The sequence below is a fragment of the Talpa europaea genome, assembly GCF_964194135.1.
Source record: "Talpa europaea genome assembly, chromosome: 12".
Classification (NCBI taxonomy): Eukaryota; Metazoa; Chordata; class Mammalia; order Eulipotyphla; family Talpidae; genus Talpa; species Talpa europaea.
Genome location: NC_140079.1, coordinates 9734530 through 9747514, shown reverse-complemented (window position 1 = coordinate 9747514; position 12985 = coordinate 9734530). Strand labels below are relative to the sequence as shown.

Sequence of the window (12985 nt, the reverse complement as noted above, 5' to 3'; positions counted from 1 at the left end):
GATGTGCCTGCTTTCACCTTTGAGGGCCAAAACCACAAATCTTGAAAAGATTGATCTGAGCAGCAGGTCCCTTTCTTGCTAGTCAACGGCAGGAACTTCTGAAGAACTTGACATTGAGAACGTAAGCGGCCTTCACGCCAAGTCATTTCTAATTCCATCTCCAGAAAAAAAAATTTTTTTGCTGATAAAATGTAGGCTTTATGTTTTTTAAAATCCCAAATAAAACACTTGAGAAGTCCAACTTTCTTTCTCTTAACCATAATACAAATTCCTGAAATTTTATAGTTACAAAAAAGAAAAAAGAAACAAAACCAGGAAGACAAGGCTTTTGAGGAAGTAGAGGGAAAAGCTACATGTTTAAGTTAGCCTGCTAAAAACAAAAGAAAGGGATAAAGATCCCTTTTAAAAGGGGTTTCCAAAAAAACGCCCGGTGACAAGTGCTTGAGGATCACCGTCCGTTGCCGTAGCCAGGGAAGAGCTGATTGAGGACGGTCTGCAGCGGCTGGTTCACCTGCATGGAGTAGCTTCGGCCCAGGTCGTAGCGGCAAGCCGGGCAGCTGAACACCTGTGCCCTGAAGGATCTGTCCAAGCAATCCTACGAGAGAGGGCAGGGAGATGCACAGTCTTGCCACCCCTGTCCCGGGGAGGAATCTGGAGCAATCACTGACTGCCCACAGCATCCAGAGGCCGGCCCCAGTCGCACTTTCTACCACTTATCTGGCCTCCCCAGGGGCCCTCAGACTTCAAGCTTATCCTGGCTGCCAGGCCTTCACACTTGCAGGTCACACCACATGACAGTGTGCCCCCTGGCTTAGGCCTGGACCCCACTCACCCCCTCAGAGGGCCTTCCCTAGTGACCTGTGGCACCAGAGGCAGCCCCACTACCATCAGTCCTATCCTCTCACCCTGGTGGTCTCCAACACAGCATCTCCACCTTCTGGAATCATCTTGTTTACTACAGTCATGTGTCACTTAATGATGTCTTGGTCAATGATGGACCACACTGATGACAGTCATCCCTACTGGCTGTACCATCTAGCCTAGGTGCATAATAGGGTGTATAATAGGGTGTACCATCTCGGTTTGCGTAACTACACTCAATGACATTTGAACAATGACCAAGTCGCCTACGATGTGTCCTGTCAGTAAGCTAAGTGTGAACGCAGCATGCCTGCGTGAAATAGACCAGACCCAGACGTTCCCTGTGGTTTCTGACACTCCCAGCATAAGCACTAAGGACCCGATACTTAGCAGGTGCTCAATAAACATGCATTATGAGAAGGGGGGAAGAGGAAGAAATGTTGGTGGGAGAGCCAGGTTTCTAGGTTCAAACTCAATTCTCAGCCAACTGCTGCCTAGTGGGCAAAGTCAGGTAGAAACAGGGTTGTGTGGCTGATGGGTCCAGAAGAGTCAACTTCCCAATCAGGAAGACACCATACAGCTGGCCAGAGTCAACGCACACAGGTAGGCATGTAGCTGCCTGCACATGACACCTGAAGACCACTGCCCCGTGCAGGCTGCTGCTTTTGCTTCCTATTTTTAAAAAACTCCTGAATTCTCTTTTCAGTACAGGCTCTAGCCTTGATAACAGGACAAAAGGTAGTTCTTTCTGCTCAACATGACTAAGACTCAGGTATTCATTCAAACTCAGGTTGTGGATGGCAGAATGATTCACAATGGTCAAAAGATAGAAACAAGCCCAGCGTCCATGGATGGATGAGGGGATACGCAGAACGTGGTCCAGCCATACAACAGAATACAATTCAGCCTTAAAGAGGAAATTCTGGGGCCTCCCCCAGTGGCACAGCGGTTGAGCGCTGGGCTGTGAAGCTGTCCGCAGCCTTGCAGCCCCAGTTCAATGCCCGGCCGCGGGGCGAGGGTCCCACATGGTGCACAGACCTCTCCTGCCACCCGCTGCTCCCCTCAGCAGTGTATTTCGTCAGTCTGCCTGTTCTGTTCCCTGCTCTGTCTCTGGTGAATCCTCTCACCCTCCCGCACTTCTGACTGTACCTAGTGCTTATATGTATAAATAAATAAATAAATCTAAAAAAAAAAAAAAAAAAGGAAATTCTGACACATGCTAGGTGGATGAACCTTGAAGATATTGTTAAGGATCATGTGACCCCACTCACAAGCACTTCCTAGAGTCACATCCAGAGAGACAGGAAGTAGAAGGTAAGTGCCAGGAGCTGGGGAGGGGAGTTAGTGTTTAATGAAGACAGAGATACAGTGTAGGAAGATGAGGAAGTTCTGGAGACGGAGGGTAGGGATGGCTGAACGACAATGTGAATGTATTTAATGCCACGCTGACGTGCACCTTTAACGATTATGATAGTACATTTATAACTTAATAGAGCAAAAATATCAGGTGCAGGGACATCTGGCTAGAGCTGCTTTCCCATAACTCCTCAGATACTGAGCTCCTGAGAGAAGTAGTGATGGTAACATGGACAGATGGGACAGACACATAAATGCTAGTAGTGTCCCTCCTCCTGCCTAGTGGCATGGCGCTTGCACAGTGGGCCAGCCTGACTCCAGGACGTTCCGTGCCCTGGAATCCCAGCAATCTGCTCCATCCTCACAGAGCCAGCCAGACATGACCTTCTGCAAGCTCCTCTGCGCCTCCTGCCCGCACGCAGGCCTGGAGCACTTCAGCATGGGCCTCACGGAGCCAGAAGCCACTCAAGGGGTAAACGCACCCCTTTCACCGGGGCAACTGAAGCAGAGTGGGCAGGTGGTTTCCAATTCCACAGCCAGTGGGGACAGAGGCAGGAGTGAAACTGCCTGCTGATCCTCAGAACTCTCACCCTTTTGCAACAAGCCTCTGAGCCTATCCTCAGGCTACACAAAGGCATTCACCTAGGGGAACTCAGGCTACAGAGCGGATTAGCTGGACCTGAAGGTAGAACGGCAAAGGGCCTGGAGGCCCTATTCCTCACAGTGGTCTCAGTCCCTCCCCTGCAAGGCAGATTGTCAAGACTGAAAGCAAAACTTCCAACAGCTCAGACCAAAGGTGACTGGGAGGTGGGAAGAGACCCTTACAAAACCGCCTGCCTGCACTGCCCTTCAGTCCCTACTGACCAACTCTGGCCAGAGGACACCGCAAAGAAACCACGGATAAACATCAGCATTGCTCAACTGGACACCTGCAGGAGAAAGCCAGGAGCATTGGGGATGCTCCTGGCACCAGGTAGAGGGAGTCAGAGATGCTGCTCAGCACCCCCAACATGCTCAGGATGCCTCCAGCAAAAACAAGAATGATCTGGTCCGGATGTCAGCCAGTGCCAGGATAAGAAACCAGTCAAGTGCCATCTCAGCCACTCTCAACCTCGTTTAATCCGGTGGTTTTCCTCTTAAGACTAACCAAGGGCCAGAGACTGCAACCTCCACTGCATGGTTCAGCTCCCCAGCCCCTTGCTCCCTACCAGCCCCAGCTGTTCCAACCTCCTGCCTGGCCAGGCTTCTGCATATGACATTCTGCATCCCTCCTGCTCCTCTTGGGCACAGATACCTAAACTTCCCCATCCTGGCCCACATCACACTTAGTCACTTTTTATGTCCAGATCACAGAGGATAGAACTGTTCCCCATTCTCTCCCACCTGGAGCCCCAGGCAAGTAGAAGGCTGGGGGGATGTTCCAGAGGGGAGGTGAGAACCAGCCAATGGATCCTAATGGAGACAGGCAAGAGTTCATTGAAGGGACAGCAGAGGGCTGGGGAGGCCCAGGCAGAAAGTTTGTGTTTTATCCCAGAGCACTGAGGAAGCCTGGAGGGCAGGCACAGGGGAGTGGGGCGATGGGCGTCCATGATAAAGACCAGCAGGCCGCCAGAAAACAGACAGCAAGGCCCCGAGAAGGGCCTGGAGCCCCGGAGAGAAGCAGCAATGCAGACAAGCCTACGTCAGCAGTGGCAGGGCTTCGGGTCATCTCCACCCCCTGCCCCCCCCGGGATCCCTCGGCCACTTCCAGAACAGAAAGCCCCACTTTCCACCCTTCTCACCTTGCACACGTTATGCTGACAAACGGTTGTGATTGGGCGGAACACCAGTTCCTGGCAACAGATGCACTGGAACGTTTCCTCCACTTTGCTCAGGAATTTCTGAAACTAAAGGAAAGCCCACACATGAGCCAGATAACCACCACCCTCCAGGGGTTCTCCCGCGAAGCACTGGCCCAGGGCCTGAATTACATCCCTTGGCCCCCACCCCCAGGAGGAGAGAATGGTTGTGATGCCCACTTTTTTTTTCTATTTTTCTTTTCTTTTTCTTTGTTTCTTTTATATATTTTTTACATCATTTTTCATTTTTGAACAATGCATGCATTTTCATCTTGATTATAGTCCCCATACAGTTCCCACCCCCCTTATTTTGACCATAATCCCTCCCCCTGGATGCCCATTTTAAGAGAGAAAAGAGGAGGCCCAGGGAGGCGCAGCCGTGCCCAGGTCCCCTCCTTGCGCTGAGACAGGCCGGAGTTATGGTGAAAGGCCCTGAGCGGGAGCAGCCAACCCCAGGGCACAGCCAGGGTCCATCAGCTCAACAGCCAGGGCCCAGTGGTGGGTTAAATACAGGGACCTGGAGCCCAGGGTAAGAGACCCGAGGCGGAACAGATGGAGACAGAGACGCTGAGCAGCACATGGGGGAGAACAGCAGGAAGGTGGGGTGTGGGGAGGGTGGGAGCTGCCCTGCAATGCTGGGGTCAGAGGGCGCCACAGAGAGGGTGGCCTGCAGGACATGAGGTGGCTGAATTGTGGCCCCCAACACACCCACGTCACATCTGGGGCTCGTGGACATGTCACCTCACATGGCAAAAGCGTCTTTGCAGTGGGGATGAAGTTGAGACCCCTGAGGTAAGGAGCATCCTGGATCCCCGGGGCCCTGGTGTCCCCATGAGGTTCCTTATAGAGGGAGTGGGCTGCCCCTCTCCCTGTCCTATAACAGGAGGAGGAGGATTTGATGCAGAGAGACAGAAAGAGGCTGCGCTGCTGGCTGTGAGGACAGAGGAAGGGCCTGAGCTCAGGAAAGGGGTATCTCTAAGAGGCTGGAAAGGGGATCCCATGGAGCCTCAAGAGGAGCCAGCCTGCCTACATCTGGGTTTTAATTCCTGAAGACACATTTGTAAGTGCAGCCACAGGGGGAAGAGGCTGAGTCAAGAAGGGAGGGAGGAAGTGCTCTAGGGAGGATGTGGGAAGGCACAAGCCCTACAAAGGAATGACCAGAAAGAGTCCAGCAGGAGGACATCGGCAGGAACAGGCAGCCGGCCCAGGGCTCATAGGGTTTGGGTTGACTCAAGGATAGCAGTTCCTATGGCAGAGGACACCAAGGCATTAGCTGACGTGGTGGGCCTCAAAAGCACCGTAAATAAGATAATCTAGACACAAACAAACAAACACCGACTCCACTGTACCAGGTCCCCAGAGGAGTCACATCCATACAGGCAGGAGTGGATGGTGGGGGCGGGGCGGGGAAAGGTGGGAGCTAGTGTTTAATGGGGACAGTTTTGGTCAGGAACTATGAGAAAGTTCTGGGACTGGATGGTGAGGACGCTGCACAGCCATGTGACCGTGTTTAACGTGGGTGAACTTCAATAGGTCAGGATGGTTAATTTCATGTTACATCTACACACACACAAGCACATACACACATGCGCGAGGGGCCACAGAGGCCGCCAGGCCCTGCGGGGCTCACCGGGCCGTCCTTGAGCGACCTCTGGATCTCATTCCACAGCTTGGCGTTGCTCTTGTCCTCCTTGATGAGGCTGCTCTGCTGTGCCGTGAGGCTGTAGGGCTCTACTTTGCTTTTCTTGGGTGTCCCTCGAGGGGACCCACTGCTGGATTTGCCACCTGCTAGGACAGAAAGGGTGGGTGAGGGCAGCGGGGGACCCCCACCTGGTGACAACCCGCGGGGACACGCGCGGGCGCCCACCTGTGGATTTGCTCTTCCGCTTGCCCTTGCCCTTCTTGGGGGACGTGAAGGCCTCGTCCTCCTCCTCCTCCTCCTCCTCCTCCGTGTCCTCAGCCACCCTCTTGCGGTTCTCCTTCTCTTTCTCCTTCCTGGCCAGGGCCTCCAAATAGCCTTCAGGATACTGTGCAGGGGGACAGGTGGTGAAGAGCAAGCTTCAGTCCCAGTCACCTGGGTCTCCTTAGGGGCGGGAGGCATCCTCCCCCACCACCTGGCACCTCTTTGTGCTTCCTGCCACCTCCCTATCATACTCACCTCCTTGCCACTCCCTCCCAGCCCTTAGAGACACCATGATCTGACCCAGCTCAGGGGCCTCCCCTACTCAGCCTGGTGTCTCCGGCAATAGCTCACTAATAGCAGCCATTTACCTGGAATAAAGGCCTCAGGTACCATCCGCCAGGCAGGGTGGAGGTAAGGTATTAAATGAGATAATGCTTAGTATTAGCAGATGCTTAGCAACAGAGTAGGCAAATAAGATAGGTTTATTATCTTATTTAATTAAGTTAGGGGCAGGAATACTTTTCCAACAGGAGCCAAAGAGTAAAAATTTCCAGCTTTGTGGGAAATAGTGAGAGCTTGACTATTATTCAAAAGCAGGCATGCGCATAAGTGAGTGAAACAACTGGCCCCAGGGCCTTAGCTTGCCAATCCATACCCCAACCAAGATTCTGATGCATCGTGGGGTCCTCAGACTCTAACAGTTATTCAGACTCCACCTCTAAGGACCCTACACAGTCCTGTCTGACTGCCAGATGTGACATCAAGAAATGTCTACAGATATTTAGCAACATTAAGTCGCAATGATGATTGAAGTCATAAATCAGAACCCTATTTCCAGCTGAAGCTGATGCCCTGTCCCAGGGTCCCCAGGCTACTTCCCCCACCCACCTCAGCTTCTGAAATTCCCTGTGGTACAAACATGTTCAAAAGGCAACTTGCTGTGACCCCCCCCCACCCCCAGGGCGTAGGCACTAGCAGACTCTCAATAGCAATTAAGATTCCTTAAATAGTCCCACAACAATTTATCAGCTGTAGAGCATCTCACCATAATGAACAGAAAATACCATAATTATAGTGCAAAAGAGCTGTATTCCCGCTTTGGGTAAACTCTGGAAGAGTCTGTTGCTATGAAGAGGTGAGCAATTGCTCCGAGGGGCTATTCCTTCTATCTTCACATCCAGTGCTCTCTATTTCAAGATTTTGGCTGGTTTGTCCCTGCTTGTTTTTTTCTCTTTGTAAGTTGGGGTTTACTTTTGAGGGGAAGGGGGAGAAATAGGGCCGAGTGAAGAGCAGAGGAGACTGGATTCCAAACTAATTTTGGACAAGCTCCTCTTCTAATACTGTGATAACGAAGTCTAGATTAGAACTGTAAAACTGTGAATGGAAAGACATAAAGAGGCAAAAACACGACCAGCTGGTGCCAGTGTCCACCAGCTAAGGAAGAGAAAGGCCTCAGGCAGCAAGGTGACAGCTGTTTGGAATCTGGAATGGGAGAAACCCAGGAGCGCTTCAGGCCTGGAACCAATACTTGGGCTGGCTGCTGTCATGAGCCCCAGAAGCTGACCCATCACGACAAGCCCATGACCACCAGACACTAACGGCCAGGAGAGGGCAGAGCTGGCACCCCCACACCCCAGTGAGTCCAGCCAGGCCGCACCTGCATGGTCAGCCCCAGCTTCTTGATCCGGTCCTTCCCTTCCTTGGTCCAGGGGCCGGGTTCATCGTCATCTCTCCGCAGGAGATAGCGCCACACCAGAAAGCCAGATTTCCCCTTCTCGGGCCAGTACCTCACGACCTGGAGGAAGTGAGGACCAAGGTCAGAGACATCTCAAACCCTTGGTGGCCACAACAGAGGGGCCATGGCTTCCCTCCCCTCCCCCAGCAGGCAAGAGCACTCACTTTGTAGATGCCGTCATACCGGTTGCCCTCAGCGGGGGCATACTTGCTGTGCTTGCCGCCCTTGACATTCCGCACCACCCTGACCGGCTTCCCTGACCTCCAGTCCTTGGCCTCAGCCCCTTTGCGGTCGTTGATGGGGGCACTGCAGTTCAGAGCCAGCGCCCTGCGGGGAGAGGCAGGAACCTGTGCATTGTAGTTGGGCTGCATTTCCCAAGAAGAGAGGCCCAGTCCTAAGCCCTAGAACCTGTGAGCACAGCCTTTGGAAACAGGGTGCTTGCAGAAGGAGTTCAAGCCAGAATGGATGAAGGGGGCCCTAAAGCTCATGACCAGTATCCTATATGCAAAGGGAAATCTAGGCACACACCAGCAGGGAGGCCATGGGAAGATGGAGGATGAGGGCTGAGGATGTGTCTGGAAGCCATGAGGCTGCTAGGATTGCTAGCAGCTACGAGAGTCAAGGAGTGGGAAGAGGGACTCTCCAGGTTTCAGGGGAGCACAGCCTTGCTGTCACCTTGATTTCAGACTTTGGGCACAGAGAACTGTGCAAGGGGAAATTCCTACTGCTCTTAAAACCCCAGGTTCAGGGTATTTTGTTACTGGTGTCACAGGACACTAACACACCACCAGGTAAGAGGCCATCAGGAGGAGAAGAGGCATTGCTTCTCGGGCTTTTGGCTAAGATCCAGCGTGACAAAGAAAAGAGGCGGCGCAAAAGCACATGCCTGGCCAGCAGGTCTGTCCCAGCAGGGCCACCGAGGCCGGGTGACCAGGGCAGAGGTCAGGCTCGCCACTGACGCAATGGGACTGCTTCCTCGGGGATGAAAGAAAAACTAGCCGCCACGAGACATTGTTCTCTCTGCACAAGCACATGTGAGGAATGGATTTCATGGTGCTTTGCATCTGAGCACTTAAAGTAAGCGCATGAGCAGTTCCTCACGTCATTACACCTCTCCAAAAATGGAATTTTTAACGTCTACTCAAATTAAAATATTCCATTAGAGAAAAGAATGTACTACAATGGACTCTTCCTTATTTTCTATTGCTATTTTGTTCTTTTAGTAAACAAGACACATGAAATTCTCACCTCCTGTCAATCATGACCTATAGGGTCTTTTCAATGTGGATCTTTAGGGTCATGAGTAAAGACAGACGCAAGGTTCTATAGAAGAGAGGGAAACTTCCCAGAAATATATATTTCTACCAATAGTGGAATACTGTTGGCATGACTTGGGGTTTGCAAACATTTTTAAATTCTTGACCAATACTGTAGGGGAAAAGAAACAGTGTTGTACCAATGCTTGAACTTGTATTTATTTGATTACTGAAACTGAACAGTTTGTAGTAGTCGTTAGAGATGTGTATCTCTTTGGGGAATTATTTTTATGTCTTTTGATTTTTTAAAATTAGTTTTTCTTAATGATTTGCAACAACTATAAATTAAGGACATAACCATCACGGTCATATTTTGATGGAATTTATTGATGCAATTTATGAAGTGTACATCATCAAATCTCTGTCTTTTCTTTTGGGCTTTCTGATGCATTTCACACTTAAAAAGTCCTCCAGCATCCTGCCAACTCACCTTCCACTTGGATTTGCAAATAAAGTTTTATTGGAACACAGCCCTGCTCACTCATTTACACATGGTCTGTGTCTGCTCTTGTGCTATGATGGCAGCTGAGCAGCTGCAATAGAAGAAACCTGCATAAAATAGCAACTATTACCTGGCCTTTTTAGGGGGAAAGTCTGCTTTAATGCATCTGAAACACTCTCAAGTCTTAAGCAGAGAAGGGGAAAAAATGGATGTTCAGCATCCCTACTTCCATCACACTCATCACAGGAGTCTAACTTTCTGGACATGACACCCCAAAAGAACATCTCCTGCTGCCCATGTGGCTGCCAGAGGACAGAGAAGAACGTCAGAGAAGAAGAAAACCTGCTTTCACAAACCTGTTAGTGTTGGTGAGTTTCTGATCACAGGACTGTTCTGCAGTCCGCTTGTTGCCAGAAAGGTCTCGGCCACCGCTACCTGTGTACGTGAAAAAGTTCCCATGGTCCTAAAACAGACAGAAGGGCTGGGTGAGCATTCGGCAGAGGAGAGAAGCGCCACTGAAAAGAGACCCTGCACACCCATCAGGATGGCAACTGCCAGGAAAAGAAAATGGTGTTGGGGAGGATGTGGAGGAACTGGAAACCTTGTAACGGCTGGTGGGAATGTGGGATGGTGCAATGTGGGAAATGTATGAAAGGGCCTCAGAGATTTAAAAACAATAACCTCAGTACTCAGCAATTCCACTTATAGGGATATACTCCCCAGAGGAATTAAGGCAAGGTCTTGAAGTGATAGTTGCAGTGATGTTCATACTGCAACGGTTCACAACAGCAAAAACACAGAAAAAACTGGCTACCAATATGTGAATGGATAAGCAAAATATGGTCTATCCATGAGGTGGAATATTACTCAGCCTTAAAAAAGGAAGGTGAGTCTGACACACACAACCACATGGATGAATCATGAAGACATGACGCTCAATAAAATAAGTCACACACAGAAGGAGGGCCCTAAAGGAGTCACATCCATAGAGACAAGAAGTAGAAAGGTGGTGCCAGGAGCGGGAGGAGGGGCAAAGGGAGTTAGTGTTTAATGGGGCAGAGTTTCAGTTGGTGAAAGATGAGAAAGTTCTTGAGATGGACGGTGGGGACGGCTGCACAACAGCATAAATGCACTTAATGCCAACAACTGCACTTAAAAATTATTAAAATGGCAAAATTTGTTTTTACATTTGCCACCCTCCCCCCAAAAAAAAAAAAAAATCAACCAACCCCGCCACACTCACCACGTCATCCTCATACCCTCCAGCCAGGACCAGGGAGTAGGCCCCATCATTGCTCCGGCCATGGATGCCTGCCACGTGAGGCCGGTGGACTCCTGATTCGCTGACCTGTGATAACACCGAGCAATAAACTGTACTTTCTGGACTGACAGCTGTAGAAACCCGTCAACCCACCCCCTCCCCCCGCCTCCAGAGCCAGTGACCCAATTCTGAGCTACAGCACAGAAAGAGCCGGCTTATATTCCAGCCCTGCCACTTGCTCTGGAAGCAGCTTCTGGAAGGCTAGCACCTATAAGCCAAGCCCCGGGTCCCAGAATGTTCACAGGTACCTGGACTCTGAACCTCCACATGGTGCCCACGGGGATCCCTGGGATGGGTCCATAGTGGTTGGATGGTACGATGGTGCACTCCTTGGTGCGTCCCACACAGGCCATGCCCTGCTCATTCCAGAGGCAGAGAGGGAAGAGCAAGTTAAGTGTGAGCAGGAAGGCATGGAGGGAGGGCAGGAGCACGAGCAAAGAGAGGAGCCTCTCACCTTGCCCCAGTCCCGCCGGGAGGACGATGTGGCCGATGCCATCTTAGCCTTCTTCTTGCTCTCTTTCAGCTTCTCCCCTGCCAGTACTACCTCGCTGGCATCATTTCGACACTCAGGACAGTACCTAGAACAGGGATGTCACCTTCTATGTGAAAGCCCATCCCTTCCTTGTTGGCCTGCCCATTCCACGGGCCCCACACTGCAGACTCGCCATCTGTCCCCTGGCTCCCTGCTGTCCTGTGCTATGCAAGGTGGGGGCCATTTAAATTCAAATTCGTCTGGTTCCTTGGTCTTACGTACTACACCAAAGGTCCTTGATAGCCATGTGTAGCTAGTGGTGACCTGATGGACGGCACAGATCAAAAGCACATCCATCATCACGGAACATGCTATTGGTCAGCAAGCCCTTATCCCGCTCCTGCTGAGATTCCACAGTGCCTCCCAATAACATGGGTAAATCCAGTGGGAACACATGGGCATTTCAATAGGCATCATCTCACTGCCGTGGACTCAATTTTGACATCTCTACAAACCATGGGGGATGTGGTGTGCAAGCAGCAGCCACTCCCCAGCTACAGGAACAGCTTCTTTAACACAGGAGTGCCTTGACAGAGCCCAGCACATCACAAGCTTCTGGCCGCGTCAGCAGTCACCTTTAACACGCGCCGAGAACATCATAGTGAAGAGGCCTGGGGCACAGGGGACAGCAGCTCCCTGCGTCTAATCTGCCAGGACTCCTTCCCTGCACTTATCTGAGGCCTAAGTCCCCATTTCTTATTGTCCCTTTCAGGCTTACTGGGTGACAGGCATTAGCCTCATTTCTTGGCATCCTGCACCCCGACCCGGATGGCTGAGTGCCCACAGCCCCGAGCTGTCTCTGGCATGGGCAGGGTCTCTGTCCACTCACCACTCGTCCTCCTTGGGAATGCTGCTGAGGGGCGGGCAGAGGCAGTAGATGTGGAAGGCCATGTCGCACTCGTCGCACATGAGCTGCTTGTCGGGGTCCTGCTTGCCGCCACACAGGTGGCAGGCACACACCCGGCAGGCCTTGCTCTCGTCGTCCTTGCACTGCTTGCAGGAGGGCCCGCTCTTCCCTGGGCATGAGGGCAGAGTCAGCTCAAGTGGTACCACGTCAAGGATGATAGGAGCCCCTACCCCGCCCCACCCCTGGCCTGCCTGGGAGACTCGCTGGGACAGGGTCAGAACTCACTTCTCAATGGATTCTCCACCACGGGGCTCCCCTCGCCTGGGCGCTCAATCTTGAAAACTTCATCCACAAAGATCACCCGACAGTCGTTGAGATAATCACCCCTGTGAGAGACAAGCTGTCAGAACAGCCCGGCTGGCCAGCCCACCCGGAATCCTGAGAGGGATTTTACCCTGACACATTTGGGGGCACAGAACACCTCTGGCTCCAGTTATATCACATTAGAGCCTTCCCAGGGTCCCCTACATTTGCTTGGCTACCTCCCTTGCCAATTCTAGTCCTACCAAGTCAGACACAACATCCAGGCTGCACCTAAGCTGGAGCTTCATCACATGATGCACTTGAGAGGAAGTTCTAGCCTTCCAATGAAACAGGGTCCAACATGTAAAAACCATAAAAGCCAAGTCTGATCAATGTTACATTAAAATTCTCTCCTTTAAGTTAAAACCACCCCCAGGGGGCCTACCCTGGTGGCGCAGCGGTTGAGCGCTGGGCTGCGAGGCTGCCCCCAGCCTCTGCAGCGCTGGTTCGTTCCCCAGCCACCGGTGAGGG

At 51.7% G+C, this 12985-nt stretch overlaps 1 protein-coding gene across 6 annotated transcripts in view; it reads right to left on the bottom strand.

The window, feature by feature from the left end:
- Positions 1–448: 448 nt before the first annotated feature.
- UHRF1 (ubiquitin like with PHD and ring finger domains 1) overlaps positions 449–12985 on the bottom strand; it is a gene marked incomplete at both ends in the record, with an annotated part of 34258 nt that continues 21721 nt past the window's right edge. The window contains 12 exons of one of the 6 annotated variants that reach the window (XM_084249235.1): positions 449–595; positions 3999–4103; positions 5686–5840; positions 5923–6082; positions 7616–7753; positions 7858–8020; positions 9808–9914; positions 10695–10799; positions 11021–11128; positions 11227–11350; positions 12134–12377; positions 12437–12537. In XM_084249235.1, coding sequence (XP_084105361.1) covers positions 449–595; positions 3999–4103; positions 5686–5840; positions 5923–6082; positions 7616–7753; positions 7858–8020; positions 9808–9914; positions 10695–10799; positions 11021–11128; positions 11227–11350; positions 12134–12377; positions 12437–12537 — 1657 coding nt within the window. Of the gene's footprint in view, positions 596–3998; positions 4104–5685; positions 5844–5906; positions 6083–7615; positions 7754–7857; positions 8021–9807; positions 9915–10694; positions 10800–11020; positions 11129–11226; positions 11351–12133; positions 12378–12436; positions 12538–12985 lie in introns of all 6 variants that reach the window. The other 5 variants (XM_084249239.1, XM_084249236.1, XM_084249238.1 and 2 more) reach the window with 5 other exon arrangements.